A 25,747-nucleotide genomic window follows, 5' to 3' on the forward strand; every position below is an offset into this window, starting at 1 on the left:
GGAGTTCAGCCTTAGAGGTTGGGGAGGTTCAGCCTTAGAGGCTGGGGAGGTTTAGTCTTAGAGACTGGGAGGATGGTCTTAGAGACCAGGGAGTTAGTCTGAGAGGCTAGGGAGTTCAGTCCGAGAGACTGGGAGGGTAGTCTAGAGAGACTAGGAGAATTACTTGTTTGCAGTATTGTGACTTACATGTTTATTTGACTTCATGTTGATATATGTGCATATGTGTGATTGTGTTACAGACACCATGGTTTCTTCTTCAGACACAGTAGACCCCATGGCGGTCGTGTCAGACGACGAGATTCCGTCAGAGCGAGAGGTCTATACATCAGACACCACGAGCACTGATGACGATGATTTTCAGCCCTTCGCGCTGCCAGACATCGGAGTTGAGCCTGATGATGGCATTCCTGCTGGGAATCTATCTCTTGTGGTGATCCCTGCTCCCGTTCCGCTTGCTGCTTTCCTCGTGGTGGATGTGCCACTCGATGTCGTATCTGATGACGACATTGATCTGTTCGAGGAGGGTCCGCCTGAGGAGGACTATGAGGGCGGGGCCCCGATCGATGCTGACTTTATCCTTCCTATTGCTGAGGCCCCTGTAGAGGAGCTTCCTGTTGGTTCACCTGTCCCAGATTCATTGGAGTCCGTGGCATCTGCGTCTTTGCACGACCATAGTGTGCAGCATCACCCTTCTGACGCCGACCCCGACATGGCGATGTCAGCTACACCCGGTCCATCACACGAGTTCGAGTTTGACCATGAGGTCGATGATGATTTTAATCCAGTTTTTCCCCTTGACTTCGATCCTGACTAGGAGATCGAGTTTATTCATATGGACCAGCCCTTAGAGGTGCCCGTAGCTCCCATTGATCCGTTGTTTGACATCCCTGCTGATTTTGACATGGACCTTGTTGACCCGGAGCCTGTCATGGCCCCAGAGCCTGTTGTTGCTCCTGATCCTGCACCAGAGCACGACCTTGTTCATGATGATGCACCAGCCTTGCACCACCCATTGGTGGATGATCCTATTGTTGATATACCCTTACCTGATCCCGTGCCGGCTTTGGTTGACCGTGCACCATTCGCCGCTCATATAGATCCTCGATATGCCGACACCCACAACGGGTGGATCGAGGATGATGACGATTACCAACTGTTTGTGCTACCTGTCACTCCTCCAGCAGCACCTGTTTCTGCCCCCACTGATATTCCATTGTTTCCCCCACACACCACATACGCTCATCGTACTGATCTTCCCATTACGTTCCTCCAGGACATACCGCCACCTCGTCCTGGAGAGGGGTCATCGAGGCAGCCCCCTATTTCTGTTCCACCCGTACTGCCATCATCTTTTCCGTTCACGTCTCAGTTTCCTCATGTTGCACCACCTATTGCACCATCTTTCATACCATCGAGCGAGCCATTTTTGTGGACTACGCCCCCTGTTATGCCATTATCTGATCCGTACCACCCGTACCATGTTAGGCACACTACGGAGGACATACTTACATCCTTGATGATGCAGCAGGATGCATTGACACGTCGTATTCAGGAGTTGGAGAGAGCTTCACGACCACCTTGCCACTGTCAGACCCCCTTTGCAGCACCACACACTCCTCGTCCGCTTTCGCCTGACTCAGACGTTCATTTCTTGACATCTAAGCAGCAGATTGCATATTTGCTACGCGTCTGTCGTGCCTTAGAGGAGGACTGGTTACATATGCGTCGCTTGCTTTTCTCTCGTTTTCCTCCTCCTCCTCCGCCATCAGCATAGGCATTTTGGTTTGATGCAGGTAGACTTTTGGTGAGAAGACCGTGATTGTGCCGACTACACGGCATCTTGAAGACCGCATTTTGATGTCATGACTTTTGATGTTTAGTTTTTGGTTGTTGTAGATGACTAGATAGTTCAGACAAGGGCGATGTGGCCCTTAGTCACTTTTGATGTACGATGCAGTTATGAAACTTGTAAACATTGTATTGTGGTCTTGATTTTATGATAGCTCAATCGCAGTATTCTCATTATATGCGTTGTTGAACTATTTGTTTTAATTTTATAACATGAGATGTTATGTGCTTGATGAATGTTATTACGTACGCATACTTACTATGACCTGACCAATACGATCACCTTTTAGAAGATGCCTCCACGCCGGAACGTACACATGCCTACCAATGAGGCGGAACTCCAAGGGATCATTGCCGCAGCTATCGCGCAATATGCGGCCTCTCAAGCAGAGACAAGCAAGAACAATTCGAACAACAACAACAACGACAATAACAATCCGCCCAATGGTAATGTTAAGCCGCTTGAAATATGTTACGATACATTTGGATATTTCTAGCACGTCCGCTAATGCTATTTGTAAATTCTAACATATGTGTAGGGTGCACTTACAAGCAATTTCTCGATTACAAGCCCGTGAATTTCGACGGCACAGGAGGTGGTGTTGCGTTTGTTAGGTGGGCTGAAAAGACAGATTCTGTCCTAAGAATGAGCAAGTGTGCTCCCGAGCAACAAGTGACCTACATCTCAAGGCTGTTTCTGGATGGAGCCCTATCGTGGTGGAATCTGCAAGTGCAAACTTTGGGAGAAGCGGCAGCTTATGCGTTAACCTGGAATGAGCTGAAGGAGCTCATGAGAAGGAAGTATTGCTCGCGTGCTGAAATTCAGAAGCTAGAGATAGAGTTCTGGCACTTAAGAATGGAAGGTCCTAAGATTGCAGAATATGTTCAGAGGTTTCATGATTTGTCCCATGTAGTGCCGTACATGGTCACACCCGAGTTCAAACGTGTTGAGCGCTTTATCTAGGGATTGGCACCTCAGATCATGAGCATGGTTACCACGTCCAAGCCTGCAACGATCACGGAAGCCATTGATCTCAGTGTGGCACTTACTGAGGAAGCTATTAGGTTGAACAAGTTTTCAGCTACTGAATCGAAGAAGAAAGAGACTCATGTGGAGTCGTCTGGTGAAAACAAAAGGAAATTTTCAAACTTCAAGCAAGGTACCAGCAATGTGAACAAGAAGGGTGAATCAAGCACACCGGCCAGAGCTGCAACCGGTGTTGAAAACAAAGGAAAGGGTTACATGGGTACTCTGCCAAAGTGTGATACGTGCCAGCGCCATTATTCTGGTCAGTGCAGACTGAGGAAGTGCGAATCATGTGGAAAGAACGGCCACACGAAGGATACGTGTTGGGCCGGAACTGGTGCTGGGCGTGTTGGTAATCGAGGTTATGGGAATGGTAATGGAAACCGCCAACAAGGTGGAAATGGCGGAAATGGAAACCGTGGAAATGTTGCGAATAAAGCTGGGAGTGGAAATCGCAACCAAAACAACACACAAGGTGGAAATGGGAATGGAAATGGTCGAGGACCGGGATGTTTTAATTGTGGAGAAGTTGGGCACTTTAAGAGGGAATGCCCGAAACTGAATCAAGCCCGTGGGAGAGTATTCAACATTGGAGCAAGGGAAGCACGCCAGGATCCAAACGTTGTCACTGGTACGTTCCCTATAAATCAACGCTTTGCATCTGTTCTGTTTGATACTGGTGCCGACTATAGCTTTGTATCGTTAGAATTTAGGAATATGCTTGGGTTAACTGCTAGTAAGTTAGATATCTCGTACTCAATTGAACTGGCTAATGGGAAGCTAGTTGAAACCAATGAAGTCATTAAGGGATGCGTAATTGAGCTGGGAGAACGTGAGTTCACTTTGGATCTACTACCGGTCGAGTTGGGAAGTTTCGACGTCGTAGTAGGGATGGATTGGTTGTCAAGCAACAAACCCGAGATTGTGTGTCACGAAATGACCATTCGGATCCCAATAGAAGATGGAGAAACGATTGTGGTTCACGGAGAGAAGCACGATACGCCTCTGAGAATCATTAGCTGTCTGAAAGCTAGAAAGTGTTTACAGAAGGGATGTGTTGCCTTCTTGGCACACATCGTGGATAAAGAAGCTGCTGAGCCGAAGATCGAAGACATTCCAGTCGTAAAGGAATCTCCTGGAGTCTTTCTAGAAGACTTGCCAGGATTACCGCCGCAAAGACAAGTCGAGTTCCACATTGACTTAGTTCCAGGCGCCGCGCCTGTGGCTAAGGCTCCCTACCGACTTGCGCCTTCGGAGATGCAGGAGTTGTCAACGCAACTCCAGGAGTTGTTAGACAAGGGATTCATCAGACCAAGCTTCTCACCTTGGGGAGCTCCAGTTTTGTTTGTCAAGAAGAAGGATGGTAGTTTTCGTATGTGTATCGACTACCGAGAACTGAACAAGCTGACAATCAAGAATAGATATCCTCTTCCGAGAATTGACGACCTATTTGATCAGCTGCAAGGATCAAGTTTCTACTCAAAGATCGATTTGCAATCAGGTTATCATCAACTGAGAATACAAGAGGAAAGTATTCCCAAGACTGCTTTTAGAACTCGATATGGACATTACGAGTTTCTGGTGATGTCGTTTGGGTTGACAAACGCGCCAGCCGTTTTTATGGATTTAATGAACAGAGTTTGTAAGCCGTACCTCGACAAGTTCGTGATTGTGTTCATTGATGATATTTTGATCTACTCGAAGATGAAGGATGAACACGAACAGCATTTAAGAGCCATTTTGGAGCTACTTAAAAAGGAAAAGTTGTATGCCAAGTTCTCGAAGTGTGAGTTCTGGTTACGCGAAGTCCAATTTCTTGGCCATGTGGTTAATGGAGATGGAATCCATGTGGATCCAACAAATATCGAAGCGATAAAGAACTGGGAAACTCCAAAGACACCAACCGAGATCCAACAGTTCTTAGGGTTGGCTGGTTATTATCGAAGGTTCATTGAGGATTTCTCAAAAATCGCTCAACCTTTGACTTCCCTCACGCAGAAAGACAAAAAGTTTGATTGGGGAGACAAACAAGAAGAAGCGTTTCAGTTGCTGAAAAACAAGCTTTGTAATGCACCGATCTTATCACTACCCGAAGGAACGGAAGACTTCGTGGTATATTGTGACGCCTCGCGTCAAGGTTTGGGTTGCGTGTTGATGCAACGACAGAAAGTTATAGCATACGCGTCACGCCAGTTGAAGGTTCACGAGAAAAACTATACCACGCACGACTTGGAATTAGGCGCGGTGGTATTCGCATTGAAGATCTGGCGACATTATTTGTATGGTACGCGATGTACAATCTTTACTGATCATAAGAGCCTACAGCACATATTCGACCAAAAGGAGCTTAACATGAGACAAAGACGTTGGGTTGAGCTGTTGAACGACTACGACTGTGAGATCAAGTATCATCCATGGAAGGCGAATGTGGTCGCCGATGCCCTAAGTCGAAAAGAAAGGATCAAGCCCATAAGGGTTAGGGCTCTAGAGATGATTGTCCAGACGGATCTCTCACTGCGCATTCGTGCCGCGCAGATAGAAGCTCTCAAAGAAAGGAATATTGAGGATGAATATCTCCGTGGGATGGAGAAGCAGTTGGTACCAAACGAGGAAGGAACGTTATGCTTCATGAGACGAATTTGGGTTCCTCTGTTTGGTGGATTGAGAAAGGTCATTTTCGATGAAGCTCACAAGTCACGGTACTCAATTAATCCAGGAGCGGATAAGATGTACCAAGATCTTAAGGATTTCTATTGGTGGCCAAGGATGAAAGGCGATGTTGCCGTATACGTTGGTAAATGTTTAACGTGCGCCAAGGTAAAAGCCGAATACCATAAGCCTTTAGGTCTACTTCAGTAACCTGAAATACCCAAATGGAAATGGGAACAGATTTCAATGGATTTCATAACGAAATTGCCAAGGACGCCCAAAGGTCACGATACTATTTGGGTAATAGTAGACCGGCTAACGAAATCTGCGCACTTCTTGCCAATCAGGGAAAAAGACAACACGAGTAAACTTGCTGAGATATACATGCGAGAGATTGTAGCACGTCATGGAGTGCCTCTCTCAATCATCTCTGATAGAGACGGAAGATTCGTGTCAAGGATTTGGCAATCCTTTCAAGAAGCATTCGGATCTCAGTTGAATCTAAGTACAGCTTTTCACCCACAAACGGATGGACAGAGTGAACGAACGATTCAGACTTTAGAAGATATGTTGCGAGCTTGCGTAATGGATTTAGGTGGAAGTTGGGACACTCACTGATGCGTGTGAAGTGTGTATATGTTTTAGGTATATATTTTAAGCCCTTTTTACACTTTTTAGTCAAGTTTTAAATTTATAAATCACGATATTTACTAACACTAAACACACATATGGGCAAGTGCACTCATCGTGGACGTACTATAGTGTTGGTAAGATACCGATGTCGTCCAAGGACACAAGAGCTTTTAGTACCGGTTTATCCTCAACGTCTAATCAAATCAAAATGTTAGAAAAAAAGTTTTAAACTAAGAAAATAAAAATGCTGAAAAATAAAATAAAAATAAAAACAGATAGACAAGATGAATCATTTGGATCCGACTCGTGTGTTAGTGTAACCTTTGATTATTTTCGCACTTTTGCACTTGTTTAAGAGATTATCTTAGTTATTATAGTAGGCCCCTCTTTTGAAGGCGACGTTACCCTCAACCCAGTAGTTTGAGTCAGCAAGGATACAATCCTAAAGGGTCGGATTTTTGAAAGATAATTAATTAAGTTATTAATGCATAATATGGTAGGGCCCTCTTTTGAAGGTGACGTTACCCTCAGCTAAATAGTTTGAGTCAACAGGGATACAATCCTAAGTAGCTGGGTTAAAGTTTTAATAGTAGTTTAACTTATCAGAGGATCAAAGAGTTTGGACCGCCGCCATCCAATACCTTTGGGTATTGAAGGAGGTCCTACTAAATTTGACCCAGGTCCTTTGCAGAATCTATACACTGAACAATGACAAGACTCTTACCAAACCGTTCCCTTAACCCCCGACCAGGTAGCCAACATACCTCCATATAGACCGTGGAGATATGAATGGTGAAAATCTTTTATTTTATATAGATAGTAAAATAATGCCAACACACCACGGACAAACGATAAGGAAGAATCACCTTCAACATAAGAAACTAGTAATTAAAGTCATTAATACAAAACCAATTAAAAAGTGCAAAAGATTAAAAATAAAAAGTATTACACTAAACACTTGTCTTCACCAAGTGATGTAAGAGACTTAGGCAAACATGGCCTTTGATTGTCAAGAACTCTTACGATCAATCTTAGATCCCGAGACGACTCACACACTCTATGATGGACAATGGATGATGGTGGTGGATGATGGTGTTATGGTGGTGGTGGGTGTTGGGTGAAGTGTGAGAGAGGTGGTGTGCCAAGGGATGAGTTGCAAGAGCTCCAAACACTCCTATTTATAGCTGAACAGAAGCTCGGGCACGGCCCCGTGCCCGCTGGGCACGACCCCGTGTCCATCTGACACACTCTCTCTTCATTAATTGTAATTCGCAATTACAATAAATGCGCCTGCAGCAAGTTGACCACGCCCTCGTGTCCGCTAGGCACGGCCCCGTGGTGGGCAGTAGAAGCTTCTATAGGTTTGTCTTTTCTGCTGTTTCTTGGGCACGGCCCCGTGCTCGCTGAGCACGGGGCGTGTTCAGTCTTCTGTCTTCTTTGTTTTGCTTGGGAAGATGCTGCCGGGGGGTCGGGGCTTGTCACTTTTGTTCCTTTTCTTGTATTTATGTTAGATTTTGCTGTCTTTTTGCTTCTTTTGTTATTTTGAGCTCATTTAATCCTGAAAATATAAAAGGAAGACAAAAGCACACTTTTTCCAACATTAGTACTAAAAAAGGGTTAGTTTTAAGCCATAATTGATGTAATTTATATGTTGCATTTTGTGCACATCAAATACCCCCACACTTGAATCTTTGCTTGTCCTCAAGCAAAACTCTTTATAATGTGGCTTTATTCACTCCCAAATGGAATGGGTAGAAGAGAAGGTTTCTGGGCTTGTCATAGAGTGTCGGGAATTCCAAGATTATTTAGGTTTTATTTTTTTTATTTATTTACAATCCTATTCGTCATGATTTATTAAAAACGTTTCATAAGATAAATTATTTATTAGGGCATAACATACCTTTTTTAAAATTCCATTTATATATACAAGTTCACATACCTCACGGAGGAATCACTCAACACTCGACCGAAGGTGTATTTTTATAGTGAATCTCTCGAGAGCGGCATGGAACTTACTCCTACCATAAGCTTGCCAAGCAATCAATCCTCCTCCTTTTTAACTTTATACCTTTGTAAATATCAAGAGGACTTTTTTTTGGGTGAAGGGTTAGGCTTGGGCTAAAGGTGGGTGGTTGGGTTAGTGGTTAGTAAAAGGGGCGAAAAGCGTAACAACGTCGGTTTTTGAAAGACTTTTTATTTTTCACATTTTTATTTTATTTTGATGAACCACTTGTTTCAAACAAAGTTATTTTTGATAAACTTGTTTGTTTGTTTGGTTTCATCAAAATATATAACTTTTTTTTAATAGAGTGATTAGAAAACCGAACGTTGTTACTAAAATAAAGGGTTAAAATAAAAAAAGGTTTAGGTGGGTAAAAAGGGTGATGGTTTTTGGGTTAAGAAATGAAAAGGTTTAGGCTCAAAGGGGTTAACTAGGGGGATTTTGGGTAGGTCGTAAAAAAAAATTGAAAAATAATGGTGTAGAAATAAAAGGGTTAGTCCTAATGCCTCCATCATTTACTTACTCGGGTTTAAGTTTGTAAGGACCGGGAATGTATTGTTATGGCAAGTTCTAGAGTCGTACGAACCAAGCGGCTATTCACGCAAGAAACGAAAAATGAGCATTTAGTGTAAAGATATATATTTGTATGCTCGTTAAAGGCTCAAAACTCACTTTTGTGGGAAAGGGGTTTTTATGTGATCAAGTATATATAATCAAATTTAACTAAGTTTGTCATGCCTTTTTGTAATTTTCTTATGTTGGTTCTTTTTATCACGACGCTATCGGTTGTAAACTTGTAAAAATATAACCTTGTTAAGACTTGAATTCCCAACTTAAACTTAGACAAGTAAAAAAAATGAAAATTTTTGAAAAAAGAAATTTGGGGTGATTAGCGGTTCCAATAGAGTTTTGTGTAAGACTTGTTATTAGGACTTACAAGATTCAAGGTTTTAGTATCCCCCCACACTTAAATTACACATTGTCCTCGATGTGTCCCAAAAATAAGTTTTTAGGTTGATTGAATGTGTAAAATGGTGTTAAAAGCAAAATTTATGTTACTGGCATCCTGGACACGGCCCCGTGCTGAGCCTACTGTAATGAAGAAATCGTTGTCGGATTGTCCTGTTTTAGTGCATGGGGCTATGTTTCTCGTTTTCCTTGTTATCCTTTACCATACCGAGTGTGTTTTATTTATTATAACATCATCCAAACCTTAAAACCATCATTTCATTAAAAACCGTCATAGAGAGAATTACATAGTCCTAGAAAATTAAAAACAAAGAAGAAATAAAAAGTTAAAAGTCCTAAATTAGGTAGGTCTAGTGGTACATAAAATTATCATAAGGAGTCCTAGTTTTTTCATTAAGAACCAAAATTCCGGGAATAGATTCTCGGTATTTGTAGTAGGACTCTTGGCCGAGGGCTACCCTCCTAGAGGTTGTTAAAGCCATTCTTCTATCTCTCTTGGGAGGAAGAAGGTGGCCTCGTTTTCCTCAACATTTTGCGGAGGAGGGGAAGTGCCAACCGGGACTCCTTGCAATATGTCTCGAGGAGGCCCCGAGTGCATGGCGTACCACTCGGCTGGTATGATGACTTCAGGCACCACGTTCCATGCCCTTTGGGTTATTATAGGCACCAAAGGAGGAGATGCGAGAATGTTCAACCTCTGGTGCAAGAGGTTGACTTCCCGGAGACACCCTTCCAGTCCACCGTTAGATGGTTGATACGGTCGACCAATGCTTCTTCCACCCCCGTCATTTCATCAATAGCCTCTCTTAGGGCGTAAACATAGTTTACAAGAGAGTCTTCCGCCGTTGATGACCTCCTCCTCTGTCGGTTGCTCCTTGAGTGTGATGAAGACGTTCCGCTTGTTCTACTCGTCATTCTGGGAAAACAGACCGAAAAGTGCTCAATTTTTGCAAAACAGTCCCTCGGACACGGCCCCGTGTTCACTGAACACGACCCCGTGTCTAGGTGTCCATAAGTTTTTAAACCAAGGAATCTTGAAGTCTTAAATTATTTTCATGGTTCATAGGTTAACTTTAAGCACAAATAATTTAAAACAAAGTTGCATAACTTATTTTAGACAAGATCCCTTGAATAAGAACCTTACAAACACTATATTAAAGGTTGGAATCATGAAGTTTCCAACTCTAATGGAGGTGTTAATTGAAAATTGAGGAAGAAGGTAATGGACAAAAGTGGAAAGGACAAGATGGTTCTTGAGAACCTTCTTTTAGAACATACCTAGGATAGTATGAGTGAAGATCTCAGGAATCTCTGTTTTTTGAAGTGGTCCAAATGAGCAGGAATCATGCTGCATTTATAGAAAACGACAGCACGCTGGACACGGCCCCGTGTGCAGACAGAATCCTGACACATTTTTGTCCGTATTCTGATAAAATCAGAAGAGAATCTTTGGGTGGACACGGGGGCGTGTTGACCTGGACACGGCCCCGTGTCTGGAAGCTGTCTTATGGAGTTTGCTTGTTTTTAAGGAACTTACCCGGATCGGGTGATTCTTTACTGGATGGAACAACCCCAAAGTGCCTAAGATACCTTAATTGATCTAGGTTAAGACGAGAACGCAAGAGGTTGTCGGTGAGGGTGATTCCTATGCTAAATGTAGGTGGACAAGTCCAACCCTTTCCCGGGCTCTCGTTAAAGAAGGTGTATGCCGAATCGCTCAGGTCTATGTATGTACCGAACGAAGTCGATGGGGAGTCCTTCACGGCACAATCGGCACAGGGACGACTATCGTCCAAGTCTTCGCTAGAGCTGAAGGTATTATCGGGAGCAGCGGGGTTGTTTGAATGCGACCCCAACACTTCTTCTTGGTAATCGTCTTGAGATGAATCAAGGAAATCCATTTTAAGTTCGTTTAACCAATTAAGAACTAGATCTTCTAGTTGAAATAGTTCATCAAGAAGCATTTCTCCTAGAATATCTGGTTGGGCGCCTTCGAGGGAGAGATAAGGATTATTTTTACTTTCGCCCCTCTTAAGGATACAGGCAAACGATGGGTCTATATAGTGGGGCTTATAATTTAGAAAATAACATTTTAATTCTTTATGACCGCCTCCACATAATTGACACCACGTACCATAAGAGTGCCGAAAGTAAAAAAGATCATTATCACTCATTTTTGTGTCAGAAATTACCAACCGTCGGGATCTAATAGTTCTGTTTTCAGTAACTGAATCTTGGGCACGGCCCCGTGTTCAGCTTACTGTCTGACTTAAAACAAGATTGTCAGTTCCAATGATTGGGCACGGGGGCGTGTTCAGCAGGCACGCCCCATGCTGAGTTCTGCAGAAGCTTAAAAATTAAGAAAATCCTAAAAAAATAAAAAGAAAAATAGAAAAAATGATTAGGCCGTTGATTCCTAACTTTCTTAAAATCCTTGTGTCCCCGGCAACGACGCCAAAAACTTGATGCGTGTGAAGTGTGTATATGTTTTAGGTATATATTTTAAGCCCTTTTTATACTTTTTAGTCAAGTTTTAAATTTATAAAACACGATATTTACTAACACTAAACACACATATGGGCAAGTGCACCCATCGTGGACGTAGTATAGTGTTGGTAAGATACCGAGGTCGTCCAAAGACACAAGAGCTTTTAGTACTGGTTTATCCTCAACGTCTAATCAAATCAAAATGTTAGAAAACAAAAGTTTTAAACTAAGAAAATAAAAATGCTGAAAAATAAAATAAAAATAAAAACAGATAGACAAGATGAATCACTTGGATCCGACTCGTGTGTTAGTGTAACCTTTGATTATTTTCGCACTTTTGCACTTGTTTAAGAGATTATCTTAGTTATTGTAGTAGGCCCCTCTTTTGATGGCGACGTTACCCTCAACCCAGTAGTTTGAGTCAGCAAGGATACAATCCTAAAGGGTCGGATTATTGAAAGATAATTAATTAAGTTATTAATGCATAATGTGGTAGGCCCCTCTTTTGAAGGCGACGTTACCCTCAGCTAAGTAGTCTGAGTCAGCAGGGATACAGTCCTAAGTAGCTAGGTTAAAGTTTTAATAGTAGTTTAACTTATGAGGGGATCAAAGAGTTTGGGCCCCCGCCATCCAATACCTTTAGGTATTGAAGGAGGTCCTACTAAATTTGACCCAGGTCCTTTGCAGGATCTATACACTGAACAATGGCAAGACTCTTACCAAACTGTTCCCATAACCCCCGACCAGGTAGCCAACATACCTCCATATAGACCGTGGAGATATGAATGGTGAAAATCTTTTATTTTATATAGACAGTAAAATAATGCCAAGACACCACGAACAAACGATAAGGAAGAATCACCTTCAACATAAGAAACTAGTAATTAAAGTCATTAATACAAAACCAACTAAAAAGTGCAAAAGATTAAAAATAAAAAGTATTACACTAAACACTTGTCTTCACCAAGTGATGTAAGAGACTTAGGCAAACATGGCCTTTGATTGTCAAGAACTCTTACGATCAATCTTGGATCCCGAGATGACTCACACACTCTATGATGGACAATGGATGATGGTGGTGGATGATGGTGTTATGGTGGTGGTGGGTGGTGGGTGAAGTGTGAGAGAGGTGGTGTGCCAAGGGATGAGTTGCAAGAGCTCCAAACACTCCTATTTATAGGCTGAACAGAAGCTCGGGCACGGCCCCGTGTCCATCTGACACTCTCTCTCTTCATTAATTGTAATTCGCAATTACAATAAATGCGCCTGCAGCAAGTTGACCACACCCCCGTGTCCGCTGGGCACGGCCCCGTGGTGGGCAGTAGAAGCTTCTATAGGTTTGTCTTTTCTGCTGCTTCTTGGGCACGGCCCCGTGCTCGCTGAGCACGGGGTGTGTTTAGTCTTCTGTCTTCTTTGTTTTACTTGGGAAGATGCTGTTGAGGGGTCGGGCTTGTCACTTTTGTTCCTTTTCTTGTATTTATGTTAGATTTTGCTGTCTTTTTGCTTCTTTTGTTATTTTGAGCTCATTTAATCCTGAAAGGACAAAAGGAAGATAAAAGCACACTTTTTCCAACATTAGTACTAAAAAAGGGTTAGTTTTAAGCCATAATTGATGTAATTTATATGTTGCATTTTGTGCAAATCACTCACCTACCATTGGTCGAATTTTCATACAACAACAGTTATCATGCAAGCATTCAAGCCGCACCGTTCGAAGCTCTTTATGGACGCAAATGTCGATCACTGATTTGTTGGGCTGACGCAGGTGATAGACAATTAGTTGGTCTGGAATTGGTCCAGGAGACGACAGACTAGATTGCACAGATCCGAGAACGCATCAAGGCAACTCGCGATCGACAAAAGTGTTATGCGGACCGAAGAAGGAAACCTCTGGAATTTGAGGTAGGAGATATGGTTTTACTAAAGGTTTCACCCTGGAAGGGTGTAGCACGCTTTGGGAAGCGTGGAAAGTTGAATCCGCGTTACATTGGTCCATTCAAGATTCTGCAAAGGATTGGGCTTGTAGCATACAAGTTGGACCTTCCTACTGAACTTAATCGTGTTCATGATACATTCCATGTATCAAACCTGAAAAAGAGTTCAACTCAAGAGATAGTCGTCATTCCTGCCGACGAAGTTCATATCAACGACACGCTCCACTTTGTTGAAGAACCAGTTGAGGTTACTGATTGGAAGATTAACAAGACAGGCAGGAGTAGTGTCAAGCTCGTCAAAGTTCGATGGAATGCATGACACGGCCCAGAATTCACGTGGGAACGCGAGGATCGTATGAAGGAGAAATACCCCCATTTATTTCCCAAGACCCCTGCAACTAGAAGCAGAACCTAAAATTTCGGGATGAAATTTTCTTAACGGGGGGAGAATGTGACAACCCTCACATTTACAGGTATCCGTACAATTAATTAATATTTAATTTGTGTCCAATGACTGTGCTTGATTTACAACTGTGATTAAACTGCTTTCTGATTTCTGTTACATACATACATATGCATCATATTTTATACTGTCACTTTATTTATTACACACAAACATTAGTGACAAGATGTGAAGGTTAAAGATGTGTAGGATGATGAAACCATCCACACATAAACTATGAACTTGATTAAATACATGTTTTCTTGAAAAATAAAGATCAAAATGAGTTGTAATCTTGTAAATCTAAAGATCTATGAGTGGTTTTTCGAAAGAACCAAGTGAAAGGTATGAATTTTGTTAAAAACTTGGATCTTACATGAACTAATCACATTTTTAGTGGATAAACAAGTGTAGGAACACTTGTGTAAAAAGAAAATTTCACTAAGAAATATTTTTAGAAAATATGACTAGAAGTTGTGAAAATACAAACTCTTTAGAAATAAAGTTTTTAAAGAACCAATCACATTTTTAAAGGTAACAAGACTTACCAAGTATGCTAGTAAGTTACTACATGTTTTTTTATAACTTTTTCAAGTTCATAAGCTTATAGTTCATGCTTATTTTTGTCAAGATTGGTGATTAGAGATTGTATATTGTTGATTGTTAATTGTTTGAATGATTTTACAAAAGAAAATGATATGCTACTAAGCATGGACGCCTCCATTTACAAAGGAAACTCTGTCGAAATTTTTCTAGAATTTCAACACTTAGAAATATTTTTCTAACAAGTGTTACAAATATATATTTTTAACTTGGTTTTCCGAAATAAACTTCGCCATGATTTTCATTACAAAAATACTAAGTGCCGGAGGTTGATTTTCGTAAATAAAGTTTGATAAATATATATTTAGAATATATATTTTATACTAAAACGCTTGTGTGATTATTTGTTTATTATGTGAACTAGATGTATTATTTTTAGGATAAAATAATATAACTATCATATACCATGAAATTACGACTCCAAAAATAATACCAAAATTCTTGCAAACTAGATATTTAAGTTACGCGTTTATTATTACAACGCGAACGCTAAAAACATAACTTATGTATATTTCAGAGAAATACTCTTATACGTATATTTTGGTAAAGTATTATTTTGGAAAGTTTATGAAGTAAAATATAATATTTTTGGGAAAAATATGTATATTTTGGAATTACGATGTTTTAGACAAGTAAATTAAATATATTTTTCTAAGTGAGACTTAAAATATATTTTTCGGAATTACAAGTGTGCATGTAAAAATACCTCCATCCTTGGGAAGGAAGTACACTTATAAAATACTTAAGAAGTGTGAATACGAAATAGTTGCCTAACTATTTTTCCTAAAAACACTAAAATCCTAAGCCAAGGCACGGCCCGTCCGTCTAATAGGCATTAGTACGTGTAGGTCGTCGCGTAGCAGACCGAGTTGGGATTGACGACTATTTCAGGAGACGCGCTTCTGTGAGTTCATGTCCCCATTTTCTCTTTACTGTTTTCAGTTTTATACTTCGGGGGTGAAATACATGCGATAAATATTACAAACATTTATTTACATGGTATGGTTAGCGTAGGGAGGGTTTATACTACTAGATCATGTGAGGGGTGGGTACAACACTTGAGGCCATTAATCCTCATTGTTAGGACCGAGGGACACAAGAGTGATAGATCTATTTGGGTGTAGCGAGCCCACACCCGTAAGGCCGGGGCGGCCCATAGAGGTGACTGTGTCTTACCGCCGAAGCCCGGTAACAAATTTGCTAGGTTTGAGTTTCCCCGCACTTTCTCACACATACCAGTGGCTTTGCAACCCATTGGTGATCTCTTTTTCCTTATTGCTACATACCAGGGACTTTTATTTATACATGAAAGGTTTATACATACTCACTTTTACATGAACTCGCTCAACTATTTGTTGATTTTTCAAACTACATGTATTTCAGGAAATTAGTGGATCTGGCAAGGTATGCAATCACGTCAAGCTGCGTAGGAATAATGATGTCATCTAGGTTTAGGAAGTGTGACCCTTGCCTGGACGGGTTACAAGTCTTAAATCGTATTTCTAGTCAAGTCTTTTGTTGTCATGTGAACATGTTTTTAATTATGTCATGGTTGTAATTGGTTTTATGCGTCGACTTTTAAAACAATGTTGTCATGGTAACTTTTCAAACTTTATGAATGGATGATCATCATGTGTTTTAAATTTCATATAGCATTGTTGTGATTGTGCTATGGTATTAAGAAGTCACACCAAATAAACCCACGCTTCCGCAAAAGCCAGGGTGTGACACGAACAGAGCTGGATAGCATTCAAATCTTTCCTGAAACACAGGTTCTAAAATGGCTAAACTTCGTACCGAAAATAATAAACTGTTTTTTTGTGGAGGGCGGTGCTGGATTGGGATTCTGACAAGGGATGCTTTGGCGATAAGGAATATAAATATCCCTTCGGTTTTATGTGCCTTATGTGGTTCGACCACTGAATCGGTTGATCACTTACTGATCTCCTGTCAATACGCTCAATTAGTATGGACGACGATCTCTTTATGGGTCAAAATACCTCTTCCGAGATACTTGCTCAGCTTGGTGGGATCGTATTTATTGTTGACATTTTGATCTACTCATCTAGCCAGAAGGAGCATGGGCAACATTTGAGTTTAATCTTATGTTAATATTTGCAAAATATGCAATTTAAATACAATTAATAGACTTTATAAAACAATTAACAAAATAATTATATTAAATACAATTAATATTCGACTAAAGACTCACGTGGATAATGAGTTTTAAACTATAGGGACTTAAAGAAAAGGATAAAATAACATTCTGATAATTTGCTTAACTAAGTTAGTGGCAGGAACTCAAAGTTATAACTCTTTTCAAAGATGGGGACTCATACGTCGAAAATCTCGTTTGGAGGACTCAAGCTGACATCACCCTATTAACTCATGGATGCAAATTGAATTTATTATAAAATAATTTTTGTTGTATCATTTTTAGTATATAACTCTGTGTATTACGTAAGTTTATCATCTAGTACTTTATAAATTTACATGACAAACAAAAAGGCACAAATATCACTAGAAAGGATTTTAAAATAAGACCATGCGTAGTGGGCAAATATTCACCCTTGGGCGTTTTGCGCCATGTGACAGCCCAGTCAGCAATGGGGCATTATTGGGCGTTTTCCAAATTGGGTGTAGTGGGGATGGGGCATTATTGGGCAATAGGTTTTGTAGTAAAATAAAATAAAAAAAAAACACCTAAAAATCTTATTGGCCAAGCAAATGAAATCTCTAATGTGATTGGCCAACCTTTTCCCCATTCAGCATTTTTCAAACCACGCCAAGGAGCATTTTTTGCAAGATAACGCCCAATAACGCCCAGTGTAGTGGGGAAGGGGCGTTATTGGGCGTAATTGGGCAATTTAAAAAAAAGCCCCACTACGCATGGTCTAACAAAAGAAAAAAGTAAAGATGCGGCGTCCATTTGTCGCAATCCACCGGGCTTGTTGGAGTTCTTATCTTTTCCTTGAGTTACATCATTATACCTATTTGGCATATTCATTATTCTTTCTTTTTATTTTGCTAACATTGAGCTACTCATAAAACTCTTTAAGGGTGGATAATGTTAATGGTTGCTCGAAACGAATATCGTCACACATTAAGAGGTTGTTTGTTTACCTCTTAATGAGGCTCTTACTGGTTCATCATTTAGTGGTTCAGACTGTTTGTTTCTCGAGCAGATGTCTGAATGGTTAAGAATTATACTAAGTCTAAATGGTAAAACCTCTAATATGAATTGGTCATATATTTGTCTCTGAACAATTAAGCATTATACTAGCTCTTAGTGGTTCAAACCTCTTATTACTGGTTCAGCACTTAATGGTTCAGACATCTTACTTTACTGGTTCAGCATTTAACCACTCAGAAGTTGCCAAACAGCCCATAAGTGATGTAAAGTGTTAGTTAGGTGTTGTTTGTTTTTTCAGAGGTAAAATGTCTGCAGTCTGCGGACCACATCTGCAGACATCTGTAGCAGAAGAGGTGGACCAAACCTCTGCAGTCTGCAAGAAGAAGGCTGTTTATTTTTTAACTTATGCAAACTGCTGAAATAACACCAAACAACCAAAAGTCTAAAAATTATAAATCTGAAAATTAGCTGCTTTACATGCTTACATCAACAACATCAGAATAATCAATATGCTGCAATTATTATTGAAATTGAGAGTAAACAAGTTGAAAAAAACAAGTAATCTCATTCACAGTGTTACAAAACACATTATAGAACAATATAATCACCTCACTACAATTACAAAACACATAGATTAAAAAATTATAAGCCTACAATTATCGGTACCTGAATCAGAATCGCTGGCAGAAGAAGACGAACGCGAGTACCAGATATACGGAATTCGTGTGGCATTAGGGGATTCGGGTCCGTGTCACCATCTATCGGCTCTGTTGAATCAGAATCTGCTTGTTTCATTCTTATCAATTTCTCACATTTTCTTCTCAATTTCAACAACAACTTGCTTTAATTGAACATATCAGGGCAGAAATTAGGGTTTTGTAAGCAAGATGATGTGGAGAAATTAAGGGGAGGTGAGGTGCGCTTGAGGGGAGGTGGGTGGCGGACGGATGGTGGGAGGGTGATGAGGTGGTGGAGGAGATGGGGTGAAGAAGTGGGAGGAGTCTCCTAGGGTTTTGTTGTTTGACAGCAGAAGTTCAGAGAGAAAAAGAGAAGAGGAGAGAAGAGGTAAAAAGAGGTTGGTCCATGTCTGCCCCAAGAAGAGGGCGGGCAGAGCTTTTTTAATGAAACATCTTCCGGAAAACAAACAGTCTGTAGGGGCCATAGTCTGCGCGTGGTCTGCGCGGCGCCGACATAAGAGACTGCGCAGACCTTTTTGAAAAAAACAAACAACACCTTAGATTGGTGGTTTATGACGTTAGCTTCTAGAGTCTTACTTTGGGATAATTACAATCTACTTTAGTGTACATATTATATTAATAAGAAATGACTATTCTCTCCTATTCTTGTTGATCAATTTACGAAAGTAAGTTGAATAGAGGATGAACATAGGCTTGTTAATGGGTGGGTTCAGGATAAATTTTAGTATTTTTTATGTTTGTAAGATCATATCTGATGAAACAATGGTTAACCGGGCAGGGTTAACACACTGGTCTCGTCAAGAAGGGTTAATCCCTTCCTCTCGAGGATCGCTGGCTGGATCACCGGTGGTTGATCTCCTGCACAAGGAAACAAACCGTGACTCGTAACAAGGAGGATGGGGTGGGGGGTGCTCCTTGTTACCACTCTCCGGCGTGAGAATCAGTAGTTTGCTTGGGAAGCAAAGTAAGATAGTAGTAGTAGTGAGAGAGTTGTGAGAAGATACCTCAAACCTGGTTTGGGGTTGGTATTTATAGCCGAGGAGTGAAGGAGGATGATGATGGATGGACTGACGACGTGCTGCACCCTTTCAGGTGTGTCAGGCTCGTCGGTTATGGAGGTTACGCCACGTCAGTCCATTGCTTACGTAGCTCTGACAGGTAACTGCCATTGGTGCCACTTGCACTGTGGTGTCAGTACCACTTGCTTGAGTACATAGGATGCGGTGCAAGCCGCATCGCTACGTGCGGTAACATCTGAAGTTACCGCGTCTCCTACTTGTGATCAAGGAATACGCGAGATGCGGTGCTAGCCGCATCGTCGTTTTGCCTGCATCCCTTGTCGTGACGAAAATGTCCGTATGGTACGGTGTCAGCCGTACCGCTACGTTCATCTTCTTCTATGCCTAAGGTAAGGCTTTCCTGTATTGATAGAAGTGTTCACTGGATGCGGTGCGATGCCGCATCGCTGTGAATACTTCCGTTTTCGTACACCAGATGTGATGCTATGTCGCATCACTCTACCGTTCTCATGTTCCATGTAAGTCCTTCTTTGTTACTAGATAGATTGGATCAACCCTTGTGTCGACGCGTTCCCGCATGGGCACAAGTAGGTTGTTAGTTAGTGGGGGTTTTGATAAGGGTAATGGTCACTCGCGGTCCATGCTGACGCGAGATCTGGGACCATACCCCTTCAAGTCCCCCCAGTCTAGTGTTGCTGCCACATACAAGGTGTATGTGGGAGGAGTACTGGACTATGGTGTTTGGAAGGTAGTTTGGAGTCTGGAGAAGATCCTAGACCATGTGTGGTCTTTTCTGTATGTAAATGAAGTTGGAGGTCCGGAAGGGTCATCTGACGCCTCTTCCGTATCGGTGAAGGATTCTCGTCTGATGCGAGATTCTCAGCCGATTTATGTCACCAGGTGGCCTGCCACCTGTTGTTGTGCCGAAGGTCTCTTGGAGACCTTGTTAGTAATGCTGCACAAACTTCGAACCAACCTCTGAGATGGTGGTTCGAAGGTATGTGGAGGTTTCCCATCCTTTAAAGGTGGTCTTTTCTTCATACCAATTGTTGAATTGGTGCATGAAGAAGAAAAGAAACTTTTGGACCAATCTTTGAGACTGGGATCCAAAGTTGTTGATGCTTGCAAGTGCTTTGCTCAAGCTCTATGTTCAGCATCGAGTTATGAGACGACGATCCCTTTTTTGTTGGGTTTTCATGTTTATCATCATAGCTCTCTAGTAACCGCACGTTCTTTGCGGTTACCTCGTTGCGTCATTGTTGGCCATGTTTGGTCGAACAATGTATATTCGTACTATGGGTAAATAAACATGGTCATAGGCAAGGGTATGCCCACCATTGTTTATTCTATGCGGCCCATAGTCGGGCTAACAAAGTCATAAGCAGACTTGTTACCGCTGTTCGGACGCTTGTTGTTCGACGAGGGTTTATTTAGAGCGCTGTTCTGCGTTCGTTTTGGAGCCACTTACCTTCCCGCTCCAATACCGAGTTTGCTTTGCAGTAGCATTGTTCGGTGATGTGGAGTGAGCTTGGCTCTTCCGTAGCAACCACTCTGCGGAAGCTATGGTTATGTCCGTAGCTCCTCGTGAGTGTCTGTGGTTTTGCATTACCACATTTGCTTAAAGCGGGTGTGGCTCGAATGTAGCTCTTGAAGGTTCAGGAGACAGGGTTGCTGATGTGCGTTCGCGTGCATACCCTTCCTTCCTTTTGTTAAAGAAGGTGTTTATGTACCCTCTGCGGTTGTGAACCGGACAGGAGGGATTTGAAGCTTGAAGAGAATGAAGGCAATGCGGTTCCCCTGTGTCTGAGATGCGATTCAGTCCAACGGCCAGCGCTGATTCTGAGCATCTGACACACCTGAACGGGCTCGTGTGTGGCAAGTCCGCATATTCCACGTGTGCTCGTGGGTAGTGCGGATAGGTATTATACCCCCTTATAGTGTAGAGATATATATTTTTACCTATTTTTAGGGGTATGTTAAAAAACGACATGCGGTATGGGTTATGGTGCGGTATACCAGAGAAACCGCATGCCGCTTATAATTGGATAATGTAGTCGCTTTTTGTTGCATACGTGGCTGGACGCACGTGTGAGTTGGTGGAAGTTGGTGAGATCTTCCTGGCATGTGCTGAAATGAAAGGACGTTTGCACTGCCCGAGGCATTAAATGCACTGTAGCGAAGAGTGTAAACGTCTCTTGTGTCAGGCGCGTGGGCCGCCACGCGCGCGTGATAACCGTCAGCGGAAACGGCGCTCGACACGTGGTGTCATATGATTCGCTCTTTTTGAACGTGATCATTTGTTTTCTCCCTCCGCATTAATTGCGATGGGTATATAAGGGGAAACCGTTCGTGGTTTCCCCTCACTTGTTTGAAATTTTCAAAAATTTGCCGGTGAGAGAAACTTGTTCTTTGTCTTCTCCGACGAAATTTCTTGAAGTTCCAGTGAGGGTTTTGGTTTTTCGGCTCACGTTCTTCTGTTTCTTTGATATTCTTGATGGCTGAACCATCTAATCCACACAATGTGGAGGGTGAAAACCCTGAACAACCGGTAGTGGTTGAAGAAGAAGAGGAGGGAGCTGCCGGTGGTGGATTACCGGCGTTAAAGTGGACCAGAAAAACCTTTGATCGTCTTATGCTTGACGTTCAAATGCCCCCTGAGTATGGGGCTCAGTATCCATCGGAGGGTGATACTGGTGCTGACGCTCCGGCTGGTTATGTGACCATGTGGGCCGACTTTTTTGGTGACTGTAATCTCCGGTTACCATTGACGGTGTTCGTTGTGGATGTCTTGGAGTGGTACAAGGTCCACATTTCTCAAATGAGTCCGTTTGGTATGATTCGGATTCGTAATTTTGAGTTCACCTTCCGTGCTCTTGGTATAGAGCCTACCGTCGGAGATTTCCGACGGTTTTATCAGATGACTGTATCATTGGGGTTCTTTTCTTTCCGTCAACGAGACGGTAGCCCCAAGCTGATGACTCCTCCCAAGGGGATGACGATGTGGAAGAAGAAATTCTTCTACGTCAAGGCTGCTGCCATTGTTGCAGACATGACGTTTCGGAATGTGACCGAGACGATCATAGGGGAGACTATTGCGATGCCCAGTTTGAAATCAGTGCAGTGGTTTCCGCAGCTTCAGACTATTGAGTCTGTGAAGCTGACCAACACGCAACTGTGGTTGTTGCGTATGATGTTGACTAGGAGGAACAAAAACTCAAGACCCGTGGTGCGGGAGAAAAGCGGTGGTACGTACTCTTCATGTGTTTAAGTTCCCTATTCTTTTTTGCGGTACTGATTTTATGTGTTATCAGAGGATGCTCCCGCATGGAGGATGTTTGCCCCGGATTTCCATGGGACGGTTGAGACCGTAGTTTGTGCAGACGGTGAGGAGGATCATAATGCTGTCATCCGTAGTAACTTCCGGGTGCCTACTGAGGCCGCACTGGCAGTTGAGTTGCCGCCAGGCAAAGGTATAATTTGGAAGTGTTTTGACTTGTGAGGATAATGTTGGTTTATTGACTCACCCTTTGGATTGATTCCATGCAGGTGACCTTGGGGCCTTAGGGGACCCCGACGCGAAATGTGTGCCAAAGAGGCAGACTGTGAAGGGCGTGCGCTTTCGCCAAAAGAAGATAAAGGAGGTCACTACTGTGCCTCATCTGGTGCCGCAGGCGGCAGGTATCTCTCACTCCTCTTTTCGTCGACACAAGGATTATGTGATAGTATCTGATACCCTTGAGGGTTTGGGTACAGCCGCGGGGTCGCGTTCTGGTGCTGCGAAGAAGCAGGCAGAAGAGACGGCCGTGGGAGGGACAGCTGCGGGTCCCCCTGTGATTGGTGAGAAGAGAAGGCCAGAGCAGAAAACTGCTGGTGGTGTTGAAACCAAACGTCGGAGACTGGTAACCAAAAGGTCTGCTCCGACGCAGAAAAAACCTGCGGTTGTCGTTGGTAAGTGTAGGCTATCTAGTCTTAACTGTTGTGTAACTAGTTTTGATAGCTATTTGACTTTTTTTTTGTAGAGCCTCAAGATGAAGATTTTTCTATCTTCGATGCTCCGGAGTCCCCCCCGCTTGCCACGGGTGCGGGTGCAACGGAGGTGCCGTCGACACCTCCCGTCAAGGTCGTGCCTGAGTCAACCGTGCGGAAGGAGGGTACCGCAGAGAATGCTGCGGCCCAGATATTTGACACCGTCGACTCGTCCAACAATCTGATCTCTCCCAATGAGGGGGACAATTTGAGTGTGCGGTTCACTGATACCGGGAAGCAACATTCTGATGCTGAACCGCAAAAAACTGGCGCTGAAGCGCGGCAGCATGATGCTGAGCCGCAGAAGTCTTCGGTTGATAAGGGTACCGGCTCGTCTGCCGGTGGTGCGGGGTATGACGGGCCTCCAATTCAGCCTGGGGAGTCTGAATTGGAGTATTACTACCGCACATACTCCCCGGGTCGCAGTATGGTGTATCACCGACCCCCCTGGACTGTTATGCAGGGGGATGATATTTCTAACGACCCTGCGGCATGTAGGGAGATTTTGGGTGGTCTGGGCACCCCTTTTGAAGTCGAGCGTGCCCGTGCCGCGCCCCGAGAGCTGCGTATTAACCAGCTTTCATCAATGCTGGTAGGGACTTCCATTGTGGCAAATGCCATTTTGGAAGATTATAAGGTGCTGGGCCGCCGCGAGGAGGAGGCTGCTCGTATGCGGGCGGAAGCAGAGAAGTTGGTCGAGGTTGCTCGTGCGGGTGCGGAGCAGCTCGAGAAGGACAAAACTGCTTTTGAGAAGCAGAAGCAGACTTCGGAATGGGCTGCCGCTGCCCAGCTGAAACAGGTGCGTACCCTTGCTAAACTTCTTGCTGATGAGCGCAAAAGTTGGAATGAAAAAATGTCCAATGAGCGCAAGAAGTGGAATGCATCGTGGGCTAAGCAGAATGACATTCTGTTTCATGCTCGGCAGGAGCTGACAAATGCCAAGGCAGCGAATGCTACCTTGAGCCAGGAGAAGGCTGCGGCTGAGGCCATATCTGTTAAAGCACTGCAGGCGAAGGCCGACGCCCTGAAGGCGCTTGGAGAGGCCAAAGAAGCCGGGGTTCGTGCCTCAAAGGCCCTTGAAGAGGCCGCAGAGAAGGAGAGCCGTTCTTCCCTGGCTCTTGATGCAGCGAATGCGGAGCGCATTCGTTTAGGCAAAGTTGTTGACAGTCTGCAGGTACGTTTCTTTACCTCTGTTGTATATTTCCTTTCGTGTTCCGTAAATGTTTATCGTGTAAACTGTTTACTATTTTTTGACAGGCTGATGTTCAGGCCCGGGAGGTCGCGGTTACGGACCTTACTGCCCGCGTGTCTGCTGCGGAGAAGCGGGCTGATGCCGCTGCTGAGGCCAAGGATGCCTTGGTGTCCTCTTTTAACCAGCTGGAAGCTGACCGTGAGTGGTTGCGGACTCACGGCATCGCGCGTGTAAGTATCTGTTGCCTTTACATTTGCTTGGATTAGTATTCAAGACTTATGATCCTTTTATTGCAGATTGTCGAGGCTATCATGAATGCCCCTGAGACCGCATCTGGTTTGGACCTGGTTAAGGAGCGTGCGCGCGATGCTGGCTTCAAGGCTGGTTATAACCGCTGCATTGGGCATATCAATGTGTTATCCACAGGCGGTTATACTGATCAGGCATCCGGGTTCCGTGATGTGGATACCGAAGGTCGTCTGAAAGCGGCCGTAACCTCCTTTTATGATACGCCCCTTGCCTGTGTAGGGGAGCTGAACGACTGTTTGGAGGTTGCGGATTATGTTGACCGCTTGCGGATGCTTTATCCGGATGTAGAAGAGGAAGAACCCGCTGGTGGTGCCGGAGGAGATGCGGGGACCAGCGGTACAAAATAGGGTTTAGGTTGGCGAGTGTGCCTCCTTTTTGTAGTCCTCTTGTATAGAATAGGAACTTTATGTAAATTCACTAAGCATCATGTGGATACTTGAGTTTTTTGGATATAAAGTTTCTTTGTTCAGTTGGTACAAGTGTTTTTAATTCTTGCATGTCTGAACGTATGTATGCATAACTTTACCCATTTATGAACGGGGTCAAGTATACTCCATACGTTTTTAATTCTGTGCATGTACTAGAACGTAGTTTATGCATAACTGTATTAACCTGTTATGAACGGGGTCAAGTATACTCCATACTTTTGTTGTATGAGTATGCATCAATTCTGTTATTTACCGGGTGAGGGTTTTAGAATTGCTTAAGCTTTGTAAAAGCTTATATATCCGGAACTCTACCCATTTGTGAATGGGGTCAAGTGTACTCCATACCTT

General features: G+C 43.0%; 1 protein-coding gene across 1 annotated transcript; it reads left to right on the forward strand.

Moving 5' to 3' along the window:
• Nucleotides 1–832: 832 nt before the first annotated feature.
• On the forward strand, nucleotides 833–24,732 carry LOC118481000 (calphotin-like). Its single transcript, XM_035976065.1, has 4 exons — nucleotides 833–1,586; nucleotides 23,198–23,392; nucleotides 23,464–23,793; nucleotides 24,728–24,732. Exons 1-4 carry the CDS (start codon nucleotides 833–835, stop codon nucleotides 24,730–24,732), a joined length of 1,284 nt encoding a protein of 427 aa, XP_035831958.1.
• Nucleotides 24,733–25,747: the final 1,015 nt, after the last annotated feature.

The sequence above is a fragment of the Helianthus annuus genome, chromosome 8, assembly GCF_002127325.2.
Source record: "Helianthus annuus cultivar XRQ/B chromosome 8, HanXRQr2.0-SUNRISE, whole genome shotgun sequence".
NCBI lineage: Eukaryota > Viridiplantae > Streptophyta > Magnoliopsida > Asterales > Asteraceae > Helianthus > Helianthus annuus.